At 47.1% G+C, this 18,735-nt stretch overlaps 2 protein-coding genes across 3 annotated transcripts; both read left to right on the top strand.

The window, feature by feature from the left end:
* Nucleotides 1–2,873: 2,873 nt before the first annotated feature.
* Nucleotides 2,874–7,493, top strand: ilkap (integrin-linked kinase-associated serine/threonine phosphatase). Of its 2 annotated transcripts, XM_070828920.1 has the most exons (9): nt 2,874–2,981; nt 3,661–3,852; nt 3,977–4,094; nt 4,277–4,383; nt 4,468–4,561; nt 4,837–4,924; nt 6,039–6,295; nt 7,012–7,093; nt 7,188–7,493. In XM_070828920.1, exons 1-9 carry the CDS (start codon nt 2,939–2,941, stop codon nt 7,308–7,310), a joined length of 1,104 nt encoding a protein of 367 aa, XP_070685021.1. In that variant the 5' UTR covers nt 2,874–2,938; the 3' UTR covers nt 7,311–7,493. The 2 variants fall into 2 exon arrangements, with proteins under 2 accessions (XP_070685021.1, XP_070685020.1); XM_070828919.1 differs by lacking the exon at nt 2,874–2,981 and having other exon boundaries at nt 3,828–3,839.
* A 795-nt stretch (nt 7,494–8,288) lies between these two features.
* Nucleotides 8,289–18,450, top strand: LOC139199765 (arf-GAP with coiled-coil, ANK repeat and PH domain-containing protein 2). Its single transcript, XM_070828913.1, has 22 exons — nt 8,289–8,617; nt 8,696–8,753; nt 9,519–9,638; nt 10,160–10,213; nt 10,542–10,600; nt 11,470–11,653; nt 11,750–11,794; nt 12,151–12,246; nt 12,336–12,410; nt 12,810–12,913; nt 12,985–13,036; nt 13,197–13,297; nt 13,612–13,723; nt 14,127–14,320; nt 14,697–14,766; nt 14,862–14,956; nt 15,136–15,212; nt 15,325–15,479; nt 15,573–15,682; nt 15,760–15,870; nt 16,393–16,454; nt 16,537–18,450. Exons 1-22 carry the CDS (start codon nt 8,565–8,567, stop codon nt 16,704–16,706), a joined length of 2,157 nt encoding a protein of 718 aa, XP_070685014.1. The 5' UTR covers nt 8,289–8,564; the 3' UTR covers nt 16,707–18,450.
* Nucleotides 18,451–18,735: the final 285 nt, after the last annotated feature.

Below are 18,735 nucleotides of genomic sequence, written 5' to 3'. Positions count from 1 at the left end.
AATGTAGTCTGGTGTGTGTGCAGCCGTTCTATCGCTCTCTGCACACACACCAGACTACATTCACTAAAACAGGGATTTTAGAGAACAGGACACAGGAGCTGCTGCTCTGCTGCTGCCTCCATCAGTCAGTGTGTTTGTGTCATTGTGTGTGACACAAATATTGTGTTGGATCCAAACTAACGCTTTAAAACACCAAAAGTCACATAATAAGACAAACAAACTAACCAATCCAGGCAGCGATAGACAATCAACTCCTGTCTAAAATCACTGTTTTTGTGAATGTAGTCTGGTGTGTTGCAGAACGTCCTGCAGTCACCATCTCATCAGCGCCCGTCTTACTCCTGGCTAATCCAAAGATGGGCAGAGCAGAGGGGGGGGGGGGGCGTGTCCCTGATGTTAGATATCACATTAGTTGACACTGTGACTGCTGTTAAAAACACAACCAGTCAGACGATAACAAAGAGTTCACCAATCAGATTAGAGTGTGAACATTATCAGTGAAATCCTGTGTGTCAACTACACAAACCAGATCCTATTTATGATACGATTCTACAGTATTGATCCTGCTCAGATCTTTTACTGCAGTAAAAGTACTGATACGACACTGTAAAAATACTGTTACAAGTCAAACTGCATTCAAAATCTTATTTGAGAGGCGAGTTTACACATAATCAGGAAAACTCACTTCCAGTATTACAAGGAAAAGCAGCTTAAATTGGAATAAATTGGAAAAGACAAACTAACCAGTTTGAGCAGCACCTCCTGTGTTCTGTACTGTAAAATTACCATTTTTGTCAATGGAGTCTGGTGGAGAGTCGCTGGTCTACTGCAGCCTCAGTCAGTTTGTGTGACTTTAAAGGGTTAGTTCACACACTTCTGTGTAGATAGATGCGTGTATAAATTGTGCTTTTTTAACCCTCCAACACATGGGGGTGGGGGGGTGAATAAATGTGTGACCGGGCCTCTGTGTGCTGCTGCTCACCCGCTCAGAGCCGCCCTCCGCCCGCCCTGCTCCTCCCCGGCTCCCCTCACTGCCGCCGGCTTCCTGGCGTCCGTCCGCGGCGGAGTCGGTGTGCCGGTGCTCTGGCTCCTCCAGCCGGGCTGCACGCCTCCCTCCTCCCGGCCCGGAGGATGCTGCGCTGCGGGCTGAAGCCCCGAAATCCAGCCGGACCAAAGGCAGCACAGACAGAGACACAGACGGAGCCGCATGCTGCTGACAGACAGACAGACAGACAGACAGACAGACAGCTTTAACTCTGCAGTGAAAGGACCCCCCAGCGGTCAGTGCATGCCCCCCTCCCGCTGAGAGCTCCGGACTCCTTCTGAGTTTAAACTTTCCAGCTCCGGTGACCCCTCACAGACACCCCCCCCCCCCCCCCCCCTTTATTCTGCTGCCAGCCAATAGGAGCCCGGAGCAGCCGCTCCTCTGCTGCTATTGGCTGACGGCCAGTCTGAGTAGCCAATCAGAGCCCAGGAGGAGGAAAAGGAGGAAGTTACAAGCTTGTACATAAACATGAACCTGTTCAACTTTATTTAAAGAGCTTATAGCGAGTTCAAACACAACTTTATTAACAAACCGATCATTGTGATGGATTTACTGATTATTATTTACTGAAGTAAAAGTAAAAATACCAGTTTTATCAAAGTATTACCAGCTAAATGTACTTCAAAGTAAAAGTACTTATAAATATCACATTATTCTGTTTCATCACTGATGGATCATTTTAATATCAGTGTGCAGCCACTTTCAGATGTGTTGTCAACTACTGGGTAGATTATAGTACTGCATTACATCATAAAAGTCCTTCATGTGGTTGTTTTTAATGTAAAAGTAGTAACTAAAGCTGTCAGATAAATGTACTGCAGTAAATAGTAGATGTTATTTCCACCATTGCATCGACTATTTCACTTTATAGTTGAAGAGCACAGAACCACTGACACACTGAAACATTAACCTGGACAGTGAACGTAAGAACAGCAGGAAGCTCGAGGACAACAAACATCTGGGTGAATTTTGCATCAGATAAGAGTTTTATACAGTTCTCTGTTTGTATTTTGTATTTTTTACATTTCTAACAATCATACGTTCTTAAAAGGCTTCTGTTTCTGCAGAATGGACACTTGGTTGTTTTAACTGTGTTTGTCTAATGTGGGACGAGGCTGACGCTCTGTGTTCAGGTCTTCACCCTGCCTCCATCCTCTATGTTACAAGTTCATATCTTAGAAAAAATAATCTTAACTTTAAAAATAACTTTTTCATGTAGTTTTTCTTTACAGAAATGGATGAGATGCTGAGATACAGGCATTCGGTGTGTTTCTTTAAATAGTTTTCTTACACCCCATAAAATCTAGAAAGCCTGGTGACCTCCCCGGGGGCGCTGACCCCCCAGTAGGTGTTGGGACCCCCCAGGTTAAGAAGCTGTGGTTTAACGTTTAGTGTTATTTTATTACGTTTTTTCATAAATTATTTGTCATAAATTATCTTTAACAATTAAGGCCATTTACCATCTTAAAAGTCCTCAGAAAATATTAAACATTATGAGTTTGTAAAGTTTGTTACTGTATTTAGTTACTGTATTATTTTCATGTCCTGTTCTCTTGTTCTAGCGGGCTTTTGTTTTGAAGGGTGTGACCGGAAGTCGTCTTACCGTCATGGCTAGCTTGATGCTAGCAGAGAGCGCTAGCCCGGTCCTGTCCGTGAAGCTAACAATCAACCTTTCTGTGCTTATAGTCAATGAAGGTGTTGGGCTGCGGACTGTTGGACGACTTTGGCCCGTTTTAATAAACTCTCCCGACAGTTTAACCCGCCCGTGACCGCGTTAGCTTAGCTTAGCTCCCACACAGTCCCCGGGCTGTAACGTTACAGGTGCAGACCGGCTTAGCTAACGCGCAGCTAGGCTAGTTAGCAGGTCAGCTAGCACCTGAGCTAACGGAGCTGATGGATCTCTTCGACGACCTGCCGGAACCGGCTCAGACCTCCGGTGAGTCCCGGTGAACTCAGTATTAACGACCGGTACCAGCAGACACGTTGGTGCTGGTTAGGAGGAAATAACCCAGTACTTTTTCTACTACATCTAATTTTACTGGGTTCTGTGAGGTAAAATCCCTGTTTTTATGAATGGAGTCTGGTGTGTTTGAGGAGAGCCTGTTTGGTGGCTGCTGGCTGAGGTGATCTACTGGACCAGTTCCAACACTTTTACTACCTACCAGTCACTCAGACACCAGGATGTGGACAGGGGTAGAAACACCAGAGTTACCCTTTTAGGTAACTCTTAAAAGTAGAACTTAAATACTGTAAATGTACGTGTGTGTGTGTGTCCACCTGTAGCTTTGTCTTTAATCATGTGACCTGATCTAATTTACATATTTTCGTGTGCACGTCACAGCATTTGTTCTGATAAAAACAGCAGAAAAAAAAAAAAATTAAAAAGAAATAAACTGGTGATGAACTCTGCAGTTTTCTGTTCAGGCAGCAGGTGGCGTGCCTCACCTGAGGATACACACCGTCCACACTGTACTGTACACAAAATATCCTGAAATTTGAATGGAGTTTGGTGTGTAAATCTACTGGACCAATTCCAGGACCCGGGGTTAAAAACACCTGAATTATCCTTTAACGTTTAATATCTGGATATATTCTGTTGTCTGGTTCTTCCTCAGCTCCTGTTTCAGCAGCCGGACCACAGCCCACCAAAGAAGAGGACGCAGCACAGGAGGAGGAGGAGGAGGAGGAGAAAAGATTAAAACGGAAGCGAGAAGATGAAGACTGTCACACTGATAGAAACGAGGAGGAAGATGAGGAGGAGGAAGAGGAGGAGGAGCGGAGGGAGAGCAAGAAAGTTTGTAAAGAAGGTTTTCAGCTCTTCCACCACAGCGTTTGTTTGCTTGTCCCCGTCTGATTCCAGCCGCTGAGCAGACGGACGTGGGTCTGGTGGAGGTGGTGAGAGTGACGGGTGACGTGTGTGTTGTTGTCCAGGCGTCCCCGAGCTCAGAGGCTACGTGGCGGCGAGGCGTGGCGAGCGCGAGGAGATGCAGGACGCTCACGTGCTGCTGCCGGACATGAGCGGCTGTCTGTCTGCTCTGCCAGGACGAATGTAAGAGCCGTCTGTCTCTGACATGTCCCGTCTGTCTCTCACGTGTCCCGTCTGTCTCTCACATGTCCCGTCTGTCTCTCACGTGTCCCGTCTGTCTCTCACATGTCCCGTCTGTCTCTCACGTGTCCCGTCTGTCTCTCACGTGTCCCGTCTGTCTCTCACGTGTCCCGTCTGTCCTGCAGGTCTCGAGTTTCGTACTTCGGCGTGTTCGACGGTCACGGAGGAGCTCGAGCGTCCCGATACGCTGCAGAAAATCTTCATCACAATCTGGCCAAGAAGTTCCCCAGCGGTGAGTTTTAAAAAGGCCTGTAATAACCAGCTACTAAAACACCAGAGTTTCCCTTTAATGCATCAAACGTGTCGCCTCTTTCAGGAGAAACAGAAAACGTGGACAAGCTGATAAAGAAATGTCTCCTGGACACTTTCCGCCAGACAGATGAGGACTTTCTAAAGAGAGCGTCCAGCCAGTAAGAGGTCCTTAAATCTGTTTAGGAACCAGAGACAAAATGAGAATCTGTCTGTCTTTAAGTTTCCTTCAGTCTGTCAGTGATCCACTGATGCTTGTCTGTACATCCGTGGATCCACTGCAGGCAGGAGCTTAACTGTTTAAAGACAAATAAAGCAGGACTGTTGCAGCTGAGTAACCATGGAAACACTTCCTGTCGACATCCTCCAGCGGTGGTCCGACTCTGAACGCCTCTGATTGTACTTTTTCTCTCTCTCTCTCTGTGCGGTGGAACAGGAAGCCAGCGTGGAAGGACGGCTCCACGGCCACCTGTGTGCTGGTGGTGGACGACATGGTGTACGTGGCCAATCTGGGAGACAGCAGGGTACCCTGGGAGTTTTACATCATCAGCAGAATAACACATTATGTCCATTGTTTCCTGTCAGGCTTCGACGGCACTAACATCCTTTTGGTTGAACCACAAACAGCCGTTATAGCGCTCTCTTCAAATACACCAGACTCCATTGAGAAAAACGCTAATTTTAGCTCACAGGACACAGGAGCTGCTGGTCTGCTGCTGCTGCCTCCATCAGTCAGTCTGTTTGTGTTATTGTGAGACTTTGGTGTTTTTAAAGGTTCGTTTGGATCAAACACAACATTTGTGTAACACACAAGAACACAAACAAACATCAGCAACTCCTGCGTTCTGTGAGGTCAAGTTACTGTTTTTGTCAATGGAGTCTGGTTACAATGACCAGTTATCCTTTTACACCCTGATGTTTTATCCACTGGTGTCAGACCAACCCCTCAGGAAGGTCTCCAGGCCTTGAAGCCAATTTGATGTAGTGGCTGAACTCTGTAATGACAACAACGGCGCTCTTATTGTGAAAGAGACGCCTGGAAATCAACAGATACTTTTCTTCAGCGTCACACCGTATGAAATGACTCGTTTCACCATCAGAGTTTGATCCATTCGGTCCGATAAATCAGAATCAGAATTAAATCACAGCCACAGGATTAAATAATTTTATCCCCATTCAAGTTAGCGGAGGGCCAACAGGAAGTTAGCCAGCATGTTAGTTCTCTATGGACCCAACGATGAAGATCCTGATCCTGGCTTCCTGCTCCACTGAGCAGCGTTCAGAGGAATGAACGTCCATGTGTCATTCTCATGGTGATGCCAGAGGACAAGTCAGCAAATCACCAAACTCCATTCAGAATCTGATCGTTTTTAGCAGATGTTGTGTTCATCCATCGAGTAGAGTGTTGAGATGATTCACAGACTGAGTGGAAGCTTTCACTTCACAGAACATGAGACTTTGTGTAACTTTGGTGTTTTAACGCACCAAAGTCACAATAAGAAAAACAAAATGACTGATGGAGGCAGCAGCAGACCTGCAAAGTAAAATTACTGCTTTTGTCAATGGAGTCTGGTGGCTTTGAAGAGAGCGGTAAAGCAGCAAATTCAGAGTCCACGTCTCTCCTCCGTGTGTCCGCAGGCGGTGTTGTGTCGGTTGGAGGCGAGCGGCGGGGCGGGTGGAGAGAGGAGGCCGGTGACTCTGGCTCTGAGTAAAGAACACAACCCGACCATCTACGAGGAGAGGATGAGGATCCAGAGAGCGGGAGGCACCGTCAGGGACGGCCGGGTGCTCGGTGTCCTCGAGGTGTCTCGCTCCATCGGAGACGGTCAGTACAAACGCTGTGGAGTCATCTCGACGCCGGACCTGAGGAGGTGTCAGCTCACGGCCAATGACAGGCAAGAACAGAGACACGCTGGCTGTTGATTGGTCAGAGCGACACCAACACTGTGCCACCATTAAAGGGTCAGTCTGCAACAGCTGATCAGTCCTGTTCTGTGCTAGAGCCACAGACCACATCGGCCCTGCCAGAGACTATAAAGGACCAGGACCTAGGCTAGGGACCAGGGCTAGAGATTAAGGACCAGGGCTAAGGATTAAGGAGCTGGGCCAAGGACTAAGGACCAGGGCTAAAGACCAGGGCTAAAGACCAGGGCTAAAGACCAGGGCTAGGGACCAGGGCTAAGGCCTAAAGACCAGAGTTCAGGACCAGGACTAAGGACATGCAGTGTGAAAAGGGTCTGTTAGTGACAAATATCCCAGTAAAATCTAAACTGAAGTGGAGCAGTAACCTGGTCTAAACGCTGATGACTGACCCCCCCGGTCTAATCACTGACCCCCCCGGTCTAAACACTGACCCCCCCGGTCTAAACACTGACCCCCCCCGGTCTAATCACTGACCCCCCCCCGGTCTAAACACTGACCCCCCCTGTGACCCCCCCCCCGGTCTAAACACTGACCCCCCCCCGGTCTAATCACTGACCCCCCCCCGGTCTAAACACTGACCCCCCCCGGTCTAAACACTGACCCCCCCCCCGGTCTAATCACTGACCCCCCCCGGTCTAAACACTGACCCCCCCCGGTCTAAACACTGACCCCCCCGGTCTCTCTGCAGGTTCGTCCTTCTGGCCTGTGACGGGTTGTTCAAAGTGTTTTCGGCTGATGAAGCCGTGAAGTTCGTCCTCGGCGTCCTGCAGGTTTGTAAAACCTCTGAATATCTAAATAAAAGCCCCGAACACAGCCGAGGCCAAAACCAGGTTTTAAAAAGTCTACATATAAACACCCCCGCAGGAGGGCGGCCTGACGGAGGAGGAGCTCCGGTTTGAAGCCGCCTGTCAACAGCTGGCGAGTGAGGCGGTGAGGCGGGGCTGTGCCGACAACGTCACTGTGATCCTGGTTTCTATTGGCTTCTGATCTCTCACACACACACACACACACACACACACACACACACACACACACACACACACACACACACACACACACACACACACACACACACACACACACACACACACACACACACACACACACACACACACACACACACACACACAGTGTTGTCTTGTCTGTTTTCCAATAAAAACCTTTTTTTCATCTCTGCTGCTGATGTGATTTAATTAACTGTTTCGTTATAAATTAAACAAAATAATTAATCCATTATTAAATGTCTCCATTGGCCTAAAATGTCACCATAATACTAATCAATAATCGATCAAACCGAGGGTGCAGTACCGCTCCAGGCCGCAGGGTGTCGCCATTTCCCGGATGGTCTGATCCAAACAACCCGGATGTTTGCAGAAAGTTGTCGGTTAGCAACAGCAGCAGCTGGAGCGGGATGCTGGCGGCGGACAGCTGTTACCTGAAAACACACCGGACACCGTTTTATTGGCTCTTTAATGCGACCGGCGTGACAGGCGGGAGCGCGTGCACGGTGCCTGATCGATCGGCTATGCATGAAACGATCGATTGGGCGCGTGGAAGGAGCTTATCGGCCATTTACCGGATAGAGTTTAATATGAGGAGTGAAATGAATCATCAGAGAGAGAGCGGAGCGGCTGTAAGGAAGAGACCACAGAGGGCTAACAGGCTAACTGTGAGCTAACAGTGAACTAACAGCAGGCTAACTGTGAGCTAACAGTGAACTAACAGCAGGCTAACTGTGAGCTAACAGCAGGCTAACAGTGAACTAACAGCAGGCTAACTGTGAGCTAACAGTGAACTAACAGCAGGCTAACTGTGAGCTAACAGTGAACTAACAGCAGGCTAACTGTGAGCTAACAGTGAACTAACAGCAGGCTAACTGTGAGCTAACAGTAGGATAACAGTGAGCTAACAGCAGGCTAACTGTGAGCTAACAGTGAACTAACAGCAGGCTAACTGTGAGCTAACAGTGAACTAACAGCAGGCTAACTGTGAGCTAACAGTAGGATAACAGTGAGCTGACAGTGAGCCAACAGCAGGCTAACTGTGAGCTAACAGTGGGCTAACTGTGAGCTAACAGCAGGCTAACTGTGAGCTAACAGTAGGATAACAGTGAGCTGACAGTGAGCCAACAGCAGGCTAACTGGGCTAACAGCAGGCTAACTGTCAGTATGCAGAGGGTTTAATAAAGCTTAACCACAGTTGGGCTCAGTCACAGTAAGAGCAGCAGTACCTTCAGACAACATGGAGTCGCTGCTGGACTTTGAGGAGTGCGTCAGAGACTCACCTGACTTCAGGTAAGACCACGTTCACACTGACACCCAGCTCCAAACTGCGCATGTGCAGACGTGCTGATGTTTGTTTACTTTGTTCAGACTCAAGTTGGAGCTTTTCGAGCAGGAAGTGTCAGCTGTGCAGGCTCACCTGGACAAGGTACAAGTACACCTGATGATACTACTACTGCAGTTAATACTACTACTACTAATAATAATACTACTACTGATAATACTACTACTAAGTGCTTCTAGTACTACTGCTGCTACATGTAGTACCACTGTAACAACTGGCTCGTATTGTAGTACTGTAGTATTGTAGTAGTAATGTAGTACTGTAGTATTGTAGTAGTAATGTAGTATTGTAGTACTGTAGTATTGTAGTAGTAATGTAGTATTATAGTAGTATTGTAGTACTGTAGTATTGTAGTAGTAATGTAGTATTGTAGTACTGTAGTATTGTAGTAGTAATGTAGTATTATAGTAGTATTGTAGTACTGTAGTATTGTAGTAGTAATGTAGTATTGTAGTAGTAATGTAGTATTGTAGTACTGTAGTATTGTAGTAGTAATGTAGTATTGTAGTACTGTAGTATTGTAGTAGTAATGTAGTATTATAGTACTGTAGTATTGTAGTAGTATTGTAGTACTGTAGTATTGTAGTAGTAATGTAGTATTATAGTACTGTAGTATTGTAGTATTGTAGTAGTAATGTAGTATTGTAGTATTATAGTACTGTAGTATTGTAGTAGTATTGTAGTACTGTAGTATTGTAGTAGTAATGTAGTATTATAGTACTGTAGTATTGTAGTACTGTAGTATTGTAGTACTGCTCTTGTTATTTTATAAGCTCTGTTACTGTCTGTCCTGTCGCTGACCCGTGAGGGGATCTGATTGGTCTATAATCTGTGTCTGTGACCAATCAGGTGATGAAGCTGTGCGGTAAGATGGTGGAGGCGGGACAAGCGTACAACGCAGCCAATCAGCTGTTCCTGAACGGCCTGGCTGAACTGTCCACGTACCATAAGAAGGACGGCGTGATCACCGTACGGAGCTACACACTAATGCTAATGCTAACTGAACCATGTCAACACTATCTGAGGGATTGACACAACATTTGGTACAAACGTTCATATTCTGAATGGAGTTTGGTGACCTGCTGGTGATTTTAACCAGACTCACCAAACTCCATTGACAAAAATAGTGATTTTACCACACAGCATACAGGAGTTGGTGGTCTACCGCTGCCTTGATCAATTTGTTTTGTTTTTGTTATTGTGTTTTACACAGAGGATTAGAACTGACCCTTTAAAACCCCAAAGTCACACAATAACACAAACAAACTAACAAATCGAGGCAGCAGCGAACTAGCAGCTCCTGTGTTCTGTGAACTAAAATCACTGTTTTTGTCAATGGAGTCTGGTGCCTGTTTGTGGCCAGGTTTAAAAACACCGGAGTTTTCCTTTAAGCTGTCAGAATGTGAAGTCTTTGCAGTAACTCGGAGGTTCGCTGGCAGAACGTTTCAGCTCTTTGTTTGCTTGCTGACTTCCTGTTTCCTTCCTCTCAGAACTGTTTGACCCAGTTCAACCAGGGCCTGCAGGAGATGGTCAGCTTCCACACCGTGAGCGCACACACACACACACACACACACACACACACACACACACACACACCTCCTGTCTTCTGTTTGGTGTGTCCCTGGTTTCAAAGTGCGGTGATTTAGGGCGGCAACTAATCAGTTAGTCAGTAAAATGTAAGAAAGTTGTGTTTTTTACTGAGCTCAGTGTCTTTTAACAGGAAGTATTAACAGTCTGTCTATGAGGTCAATGTAGTAATAGTAGTATTATTAGTGGTGTTAATAGTGAAGGTAGTAATGGTTATACTAATAGTATTAATGGTAGTAACAGTAGTTCCAGTATTGTGTTGATCTTTGTGTCTTTTGTCCTCAGATGTTGTTTGATCAAACTCAGAGAGCGATCAGCCAGCAGCTGACCAACCTGTGTACACAGTAGGTCCAACACACACACACACACACCACACACACACACACACACACACAGAAAGTTATATAAAGCAACATAAAGGTGTGTTTCTATCAAACGAGAAGTGACTTTTCACCTCACACAGTAACACAAGGACAGGAGAGCCACAGCTAACGCCTGTGTTAACTGAGGCTAACACTGGTGCTAACTGAGGCTAACGCCTGTGTTAACTGAGGCTAACACTGGTGCTAACTGAGGCTAACGCCTGTGTTAACTGAGGCTAACACTGGTGCTAATTGAGGCTAACGCCTGTGTTAACTGAGGCTAACACTGGTGCTAACTGAGGCTAACGCCTGTGTTAACTGAGGCTAACGCCTGTGTTAACTGAGGCTAACACTGGTGCTAACTGAGGCTAACTCCTGTGCTAACTGGGGCTAACACTGGTGCTAACTGGGGCTAACACTGGTGCTAACTGACGCTAACTCTGGTGCTAACTGGGGCTAACACTGGTGCTAACTGAGGCTAACTCCTGTGCTAACTGAGGCTAACACTGGTGCTAACTGAGGCTAACTCCTGTGCTAACTGAGGCTAACACTGGTGCTAACTGAGGCTAACTCCTGTGATAACTGGGGCTAACACTGGTGCTAACTGAGGCTAACTCCTGTGCTAACTAAGGCTAACACTGGTGCTAACTGAGGCTAACTCCTGTGCTAACTGGGGCTGTCCTCCCCTCCTGTCTCAGCTGCACTGGATATTTACACCTGGGTGTAAAAAGCATCTGCCTAAAAATAATCCAAAATGATCCTTCCTGCTGTAAAGTTAAATCAGGGTGAAACATGTTAGACAGACCTGAGCGGCACTGATGACGATGATGATGATGGTGTTTGTCTCTGAGGTTCCTCCCCCAGCTGGCGGACACCAGGAGGGAGTTTGTTCGTATCGGGGAGGATCTGGACACGGCGGCGGTGAAAAGCGCTCAGGCATCTCGCCACAAAGCTGCAGACGCCGAGCGGGCGAGTCACCTGCTGCTCGCCACGCGCAAATGCCACCAGCACTTCGCCCTGGACTACTGTCTGCAGGTACACACACACACACTCACACACACACACTGTCATGACAACACGTCGGACATTTTATTTACATGCTGAAATATTCTGCACGTTTTTTTTTTCCAGCTCAACACCTTCAAGACTCAGCAGAGAATCGACGTCTTGAACTCTGTGAGTTCAGCTGTTGTTGCTTTAAAGGAGCAGTCCAACATTTCTGGGAAGCAGCTTCTTCTTTCGTAGTTTCTGAGCACAGAAGTGGACGCCATTAGCTTAGCTTAGCATAAAGACTGGGAGCAGGGGGAAACAGCTAGCGTGGCTCAGCCCAGACGTTAGAAATAGTTATCTAAGGGTAGAGGATGATCTGACGGACGGTTTAAACACACTTAGAGCAAAGTATGAAATATTACTGATCAGGGTTTGTACACGTGCTGGAAATCCTTGAAAAGTGCTTCGATTTTCCAGTCAAGTGCTTGAAATTCTGATCCGGTGACGCTGCTCGTGACTGACGAGTGTTTGTCTCTTTCCAGCTCTTCTCCTTCGTCCACGCTCAGTTCACCTTCTTCCACCAAGGCTTCGACCTGCTCAGGGACCTGGAGCCCACCATGAAAACCATGGCAGCACAGGTCCTGACCCCTGACCCCCCCCATCCAAACGATCACTGTGTCTCCTCCCCTCTGACCTGTAACAGGACGCTTGTTCTCTCTGTCCTCAGTTGTCGCAGCTGTCCACCGACTGTGCAGCCAGAAGAAAAGACCTGGAGAACTCTCACCTGCTGGTCCAGCAGAGAGTAAGAACCCCCCCCCCCTCTCTCTGCAAATACACCAGACTCCATTCACAAAAACAGGAATTTTACCATAGCAGAACACAGAAGCTGCTGCTCTGCTACTTCCTCCATCAGTCAGTTTGTTTGTGCTGTTTCGTTTTAAAGGGTCAGTTCAGATTCAACACAGTATCTGTAGAAGACACAACAACAACACAAACTGACTGATGGAGGCAGCAGCAGAGCAGCAGCTCCTGTGTCCTGTTCTCTAAAATCCCTGTTTTAGTGAATGTAGTCTGGTGTGTGTGCTGTTTGTGGTTAAACCAAAAGGATCTTCCAGGTCTCTCTCTGTAGGGATCCTTTCATGATGCTGTCACACACTTAGAATAAAACTTTGTTGTTGTTGCTGTTGTGTTTTGTGTTGAGGACGCTTCAGGTGAGCCGATGGTCAGCCCGTGTCCCGACACCGATGACATCATCCAGGGTTACCTGTTCAAACGCTCCAGGAGGAAATCCAAAACCTGGAAGAGGTACTGACTCGATCCTTCTGGCTCCAATAATCAAACTCATCCGAACAGTCTAATAGTTCCTCCTGTTTCAGGTGCTGGTTTTCCATCCGAGACAACCAGCTGATTTACAGGAAGTCACACAAGGTACGACTGTTTTTACCGGATGTTTCAGGAGATATTTCATCTGAGTTTAGAACCAACATTCAGATTTCTGTTGTGGAAACTAAACTTTATATTAAGTAGGATTTTAGAAGCTTCTAGAAAAGACTTTAAAAACCAGGACGTTGTCATTGTGGCGCTGCAGGAGGAGAACATGGTTCTGTTCGAGGACCTCAGACTGTGTGCCGTCAAACCTCTGGAGAACATCGACCGCCGCTTCTGCTTCGAGCTGCTGTCGGTTCAGAAGTAAGTCACCGGACAAAACTTTGACTCTGTGTTGATTTTGGTCAAAGTCAGTAAAGTCTCAGTTTGTGTTAAAAGAATCGTCATCAGACAGTCGACTCACCCAGACGTGTCGTGGCGTCCAGCTAGCCGGCGGCGCTAAAGCTGCTGTGAGTGTGTTTGGTACCAGGATGTGGTCCAGCAGCAGGTCGAGGGTCTGATCCTTCTGTGGAACTGAAACTGATCGATCAGCAGCTGAAAGCTCCGTGCAGACGTCGCGGTGCTTAAAGGGCCAGTCAGGAGTTTTCTCTGTGTGAGTCTCCATGTTTGTGCGGTAGGTGCTGTGCTCTGCAGGCGGACTCGGAGCAGCTGAAGCAGGCGTGGCTCAGCGCCCTGCAGGGCAGCATCGACCTCGCCTACCGAGAGAGAGCCGACGCCCAGATCACTCAGGCAGGTTCACGCTCAGGTGCTCGGTGTCTGTACGTGGGTATAAAGAGGAAAATGTAGTTAAAGGATTAAAAGCACTTGGTGTAGCCAGTGAGTATTTTATTTTATATTATCACCTCAGCCTGCAGCCGTGAACCAGACTCCATTCAGAAAAACACAAATTTTAGCTCACAGAAAATGTTTGTTGCTGATCTACCACTTCCTCAGTCAGGTGGTTTGTGTCACTGTACCTGCTGTGAAAAACGACCTCAATGATTATTAGAATAGCTTTGATTCATTTCCCATCAATCATCTTATTGATTACAGCACTGATAGTTCCAGCTGGGCTCTTATAACCTGTAGGGGAGTTTAACTTGTGACTGAACATCAGATTTAACTCTTCATGTGTGTCCCTGCCTGTCTGCAGCCTAAAGAGCCCCCCCCTCCCCAGTGTGGCGGGGACCCCTCCCCGGGCCCCCCTGCTCGGAGGCCCCCGGCGCTGGGCGTGGCCCTCAGGGGCCCCGGGAACCAGCGGTGCTGCGACTGTGGCGAGGAGGAGCCTCGCTGGGCCTCCATCAACCTGGGAGTGACCATGTGCATCGAGTGCTCCGGCATCCACAGGTGAGCCAGTACACCTTATGACATCACACCATCACTTCCTGTATATTATCCTGTATAACTGTTTAACTGTGTTTAATAAAGGATTTAATACAGTATAATATAATATACTGAAGGCCATCATCTCAGGTCACTTCCCAAAAAACACCAGGACTATTAATTCATATCATTAGTCTGTTTCCATGGTAACGCCTGAGGGTCTGACTAATACCTGGAACAACCACGAGCTCAGTTCATTGGATGGACTGTTTAGCTCGCCGTTAGCCAAAGAGCTAACGCCACGGAGCTAATGAGCTAACGTCACAGAGCTAATGTCAGATTCACAAAGACGGCACGTCACACTTACAGGATGTATAATATGACATCGTCATGTTCCCAGGAGCCTCGGTGTTCACCTGTCCAAGGTGAGATCTCTCACTCTGGACTCCTGGGAGGCTGAACAGCTCAAGGTAACACACACACACACACACACACACACACACATTGTCTCCTTTCTTTGTCTCCTTTCCCTCTGTCATCTTGTCCTTTTCTTCTTCTTCTTTAGCTGCTGTGCATTCTGGGCAATAATGTGATGAACCAGATCTACGAGGCGCGATGTTCAGAGGAAGGACGAGTCAAACCCAGAGCCGACAGTAACAGGTAAAAATCACAGATAATTAATCAGTAATCATGTTTGGGCTCCGTCGTGTGTCCTCTGAAGCCCCGGCTGTTAGTCAGGTCTTCAAAAGTGCTTTTCTGCCAGCAGGAACGTTCAGGCTAAAAACGGCAGAAAAGTGAATGAAGTCTGGTGTGAAGCTTCTTGGTTTTCTTTCTTCCAGAGCGGAGAAAGAGACGTGGATCAAAGAGAAATACGTGGAGAAGAGATTTGTGCTGAACAGCAGCTCAGACGGAGCAGGTGAGTCCAGGTGACGCGTCAGAAGGATCCCGTCCAATCAGGCTTCAGCGTCTTCCACCTGCGTGTTTCTGTCCGTCGTGAAAGGAGGACGTCAGATGTCTTTGTGTTTCAGATCCAGAGAAGGACGGCGCTGGTCTTCGTCTGTATCGGGCGACGCTGGCAGGAGACCTGGTTGCCATGGCAGCAGCATTGGCCCAGGGGGCGGAGGTCAACGGGAGCATCGGGGAGGAGGAGGGACGCACGGCGCTGATAGGAGCCGCTGTCGGGGTGAGGACAGCGAGGTCCGCCCTGCTCTGCCTCTGATTGGCTAGCTCCGCCCTGCTCTGCCTCTGATTGGCTGTTTCTGTGGGCTGCCTGCAGGGGTCGCTGTTGGCCTGCGAGTTCCTGCTGCTGAACGGAGCGAATGTGAACCACAGAGACCTGAGAGGACGGGGGGCGCTGCACGCTGCCGCCACCGCCGGACACACCGGGTAACCAACCACACACACACACACAGACTCTGTTTCAAAGTGGAAGAATCACCGCTGACTCTGATTGGCCGCTGTAGACAGGTGTGTCTGCTGCTGAAGAGAGGAGCCAATCAGTACGCTGCGGACGAGCGAGGACAGGACCCGTTGGCCATCGCCGTGGAAACGGCCCATGCCGACATCGTCACGCTGTGAGTGAAATATTTAAAATGAGCTCAACCATAAACATCTAAACATCCACCACAGATCAAATAACAGGAGAGAACATTTCTTCAAACGCACCAGACTTCATTGACAAAAACAGGGATTTTACACAGAAGTTGTTGGTCCAACGCTGCGTCCATCAGTTAATTCTTGTGTTATTCTGTGTTACACAAATATTGTGTTGGATCCAAACTAGCCCTTTAAAACACCAACAACACAAACACACTGACTGATGGAGGCAGCAGCAGAGCAGCAGCTCCTGTGTCCTGTTCTCTAAAATCCCTGTTTTAGTGAATGTAGTCTGGTGTGTGTGCTGTTTGTGGTTAAACCAAAAGGATCTTCCAGGTCTCTCTCTGTAGGGATCCTTTCCATGATGCTGTCACACACTGAGAATAACACTCTGAGCCTGTCAGTGGATCAAACAAGCACAATCAAATAGAGCCCAGATTTAAAAAATACTGGAATTATTAAGTATTATTAAGTTTAAAATGACCGTTTGACCGTTTCAGACTGCGGATGGCGAGGATGAACGAGGAGATGAGGGATTCGGAGGGAGTGTTTGGCGCCGTGGGTCAGTGATCGTTTCCCCTCTAAAGAATCTCTCCTGTGTCCAAACACAACACTGATGAGTAAAAACCCTCTTTAATCCTCAGGAGACGACGAGACGTTTCAGGACATCTTCAGGGACTTCAGCGACATGGCGTCACATGACCCGGAGAGGCTCAGCAGGCGGCAGTTCAACCGGGGAGAGGAGGAGGAAGAGGGAGGAGGAGGAGGGGGAGGAGCAGAGGTGGTGAACAGTGTTGAGAAGACGTCCGGATGACAGGAGCCCAGACTGGAGGCTGTCGGACCCTCTGCAGACTCTAAAACCACTCAGTTACCACGGCAACAGTCTGGACAGACATTTTAAAAGGGCAACTCCTGTGTTTTTTAACCTGGACTCTGTTTCTACACATCCTGGTGTCTAAGGGACTGGTAGCTACTAAAAGTGGCACCAGACTACATTCACAAAAACAGGGATTTTACCGTGATGGGACACAGGAGCTGCTGTTCTGCTGCTGCCTCGATCAATTTGTGCGTTTGTGTTATTGTGTGACTTTGGTGTCATCAAGGATCAGTTTAGATCAAACACAATATTAGTGTAACACTCAATAACACAAACACACTGACTGATGGAGGCAGCAGCAGAGCAGCAGCTCCTGTGTCCTGTTCTCTAAAATCCCTGTTTTTGTGAATGTAGTCTGGTGTGTGTGCAGAGAGCGATAGAGCGGCTGTTTGTGGACCAGTTCCAACACTTTTAGTAGCTACCAGTCATTCACACTCAGGCTTAGAAACACCAGAGTTCTTATTTAACATGTGGCTGAACATTTCAGATATAAAACATAGTATTTCTATGGAAGTACACACACACTTTGTGTACAGTTACTGAGGTTAGAAAACATGTTCAGAGCGTCAAAGCTGCAGCTAACGTTTGTTTGATCGATTAGTTTGTTTATTTGTGGTCTTTAAAATGTCAGAAAGTTTGTTTTGCACTTTGTTAGAAAGCTCATCAGATGCCGAACATGAAGAGTTTAAAAACGACTCGCTCAGCGGCAGGAGGATCCTTCGTTAGCGCCTCCTGCTGGACGTGTTTACTGCGGAGAGGACTGTTGCATCATGGGACGAAGGAGTCCCACAATCCCACTATTTTGTCCGTTTGGAGTTTATTTTCACAGAACATGTTTTCCTACTTCCTGTTTACTTTACTGGAGGATTACTGACCAATCGGCATCAACCTTCGCCACTTCCTGTTGCTCAGCGACCGCTCACACGTCGGCATCGTTTTGTCGTCTTCGCGCCCCCGGAGGCCCGTCAACGTAGTTCAGAAATTATAAAGAGATGAAAAATAATTTCTCATCAAGAAACATTCAGGGAAACTAAATCAGAGACAAATTTAAACAATATACATAAAAATAATTTACTTTGTTTTAAGCCACTGATTTAAAGGAGCAGTCTGTGGGATTTAGTGAGGTCACAGATTTTAACCAGCTGAGACCCGTAGGAAAACCTACGGTGGCCCGCGAGGATTCACCCTCCCTTTGCTTTTTCTAACAATAAAAATGATCCTTCTTTTGGTCAACTTCCACTTTAACGTAACAACGGGAAGCCCCGTTTGTCCGCTCTGGGCTCCTGTAGAAACATGGCGGCCTCCGTAGATATAAAGGCTCATTTCTATCAACAGAGCCTCCAAAATCCTACAGACTGCTCCTTTAAATAGAGAATCAAGGGTGTTTAGTTTTAGAAAATGTTTTTGCATTTATAGAATAAAATGATCATCACACTAACAGATAATAACTGAGATTAAAAGAACAGACAGTTAGTAGCTTTAATAAAGTGTTCAGTGACGGCGTGTGGGAAATCAGTAAATATATTTTATACCGGCGGGGGGGGGGGGGGGTTGTAAAGGGGAAAGAACTTGAATATTCTTTTAAGATTAAAATCATCAGTAAAAAAAAAACAAACACTTGGCTTAATATGATGAACAAAATATCATGAGCATCGGAAAATAAAATGTTTCTCCCTCAGAATATCACTTCGCTCCTGTCGGCTGCAAATGTGCTCATTTTAGTTCAAATGAGCGAGAAATAGTTTTGTGTTTACAGAAAGAAAAACACTTCCTGTGCTGTTTACTGCTAACTAGCTACAGTAAGCTAACACGCTAATGTAAGATGAACATTTCTCCCTCTTTAACATCAGCATGTTAGCATTAGCCAGGCTAGCTAAGGTCCAGTCTTTGTGCTAAGCTAAATTAAGCTAACTCAAATAAGCTCCTTTAAATCAAACTCCACAGTAATCACAGGTCCCACTGTCGC

Source organism: Pempheris klunzingeri, chromosome 4 (genome assembly GCF_042242105.1).
Source record: "Pempheris klunzingeri isolate RE-2024b chromosome 4, fPemKlu1.hap1, whole genome shotgun sequence".
NCBI lineage: Eukaryota > Metazoa > Chordata > Actinopteri > Acropomatiformes > Pempheridae > Pempheris > Pempheris klunzingeri.
The sequence above is the reverse complement of the archived record's forward strand: the minus strand, read 5'-3'. Positions and strand labels throughout refer to the sequence as shown.

Excerpts from the sequence above, each read along its gene's own strand:
- ilkap (XM_070828920.1), top strand. The coding sequence starts at position 2,939 with ATGGATCTCTTCGACGACCTGCCGGAACCGGCTCAGACCTCCG. Across the intron at positions 2,982-3,660 it reads GGAACCGGCTCAGACCTCCG|CTCCTGTTTCAGCAGCCGGA; the intron begins GTGAGTCCCGGT and ends GTTCTTCCTCAG. Across the intron at positions 4,925-6,038 it reads CCAATCTGGGAGACAGCAGG|GCGGTGTTGTGTCGGTTGGA; the intron begins GTACCCTGGGAG and ends GTGTGTCCGCAG.
- LOC139199765 (XM_070828913.1), top strand. The coding sequence starts at position 8,565 with ATGGAGTCGCTGCTGGACTTTGAGGAGTGCGTCAGAGACTCACCTGAC. Across the intron at positions 8,618-8,695 it reads AGAGACTCACCTGACTTCAG|ACTCAAGTTGGAGCTTTTCG; the intron begins GTAAGACCACGT and ends TACTTTGTTCAG. Across the intron at positions 10,214-10,541 it reads AGATGGTCAGCTTCCACACC|ATGTTGTTTGATCAAACTCA; the intron begins GTGAGCGCACAC and ends TTTTGTCCTCAG.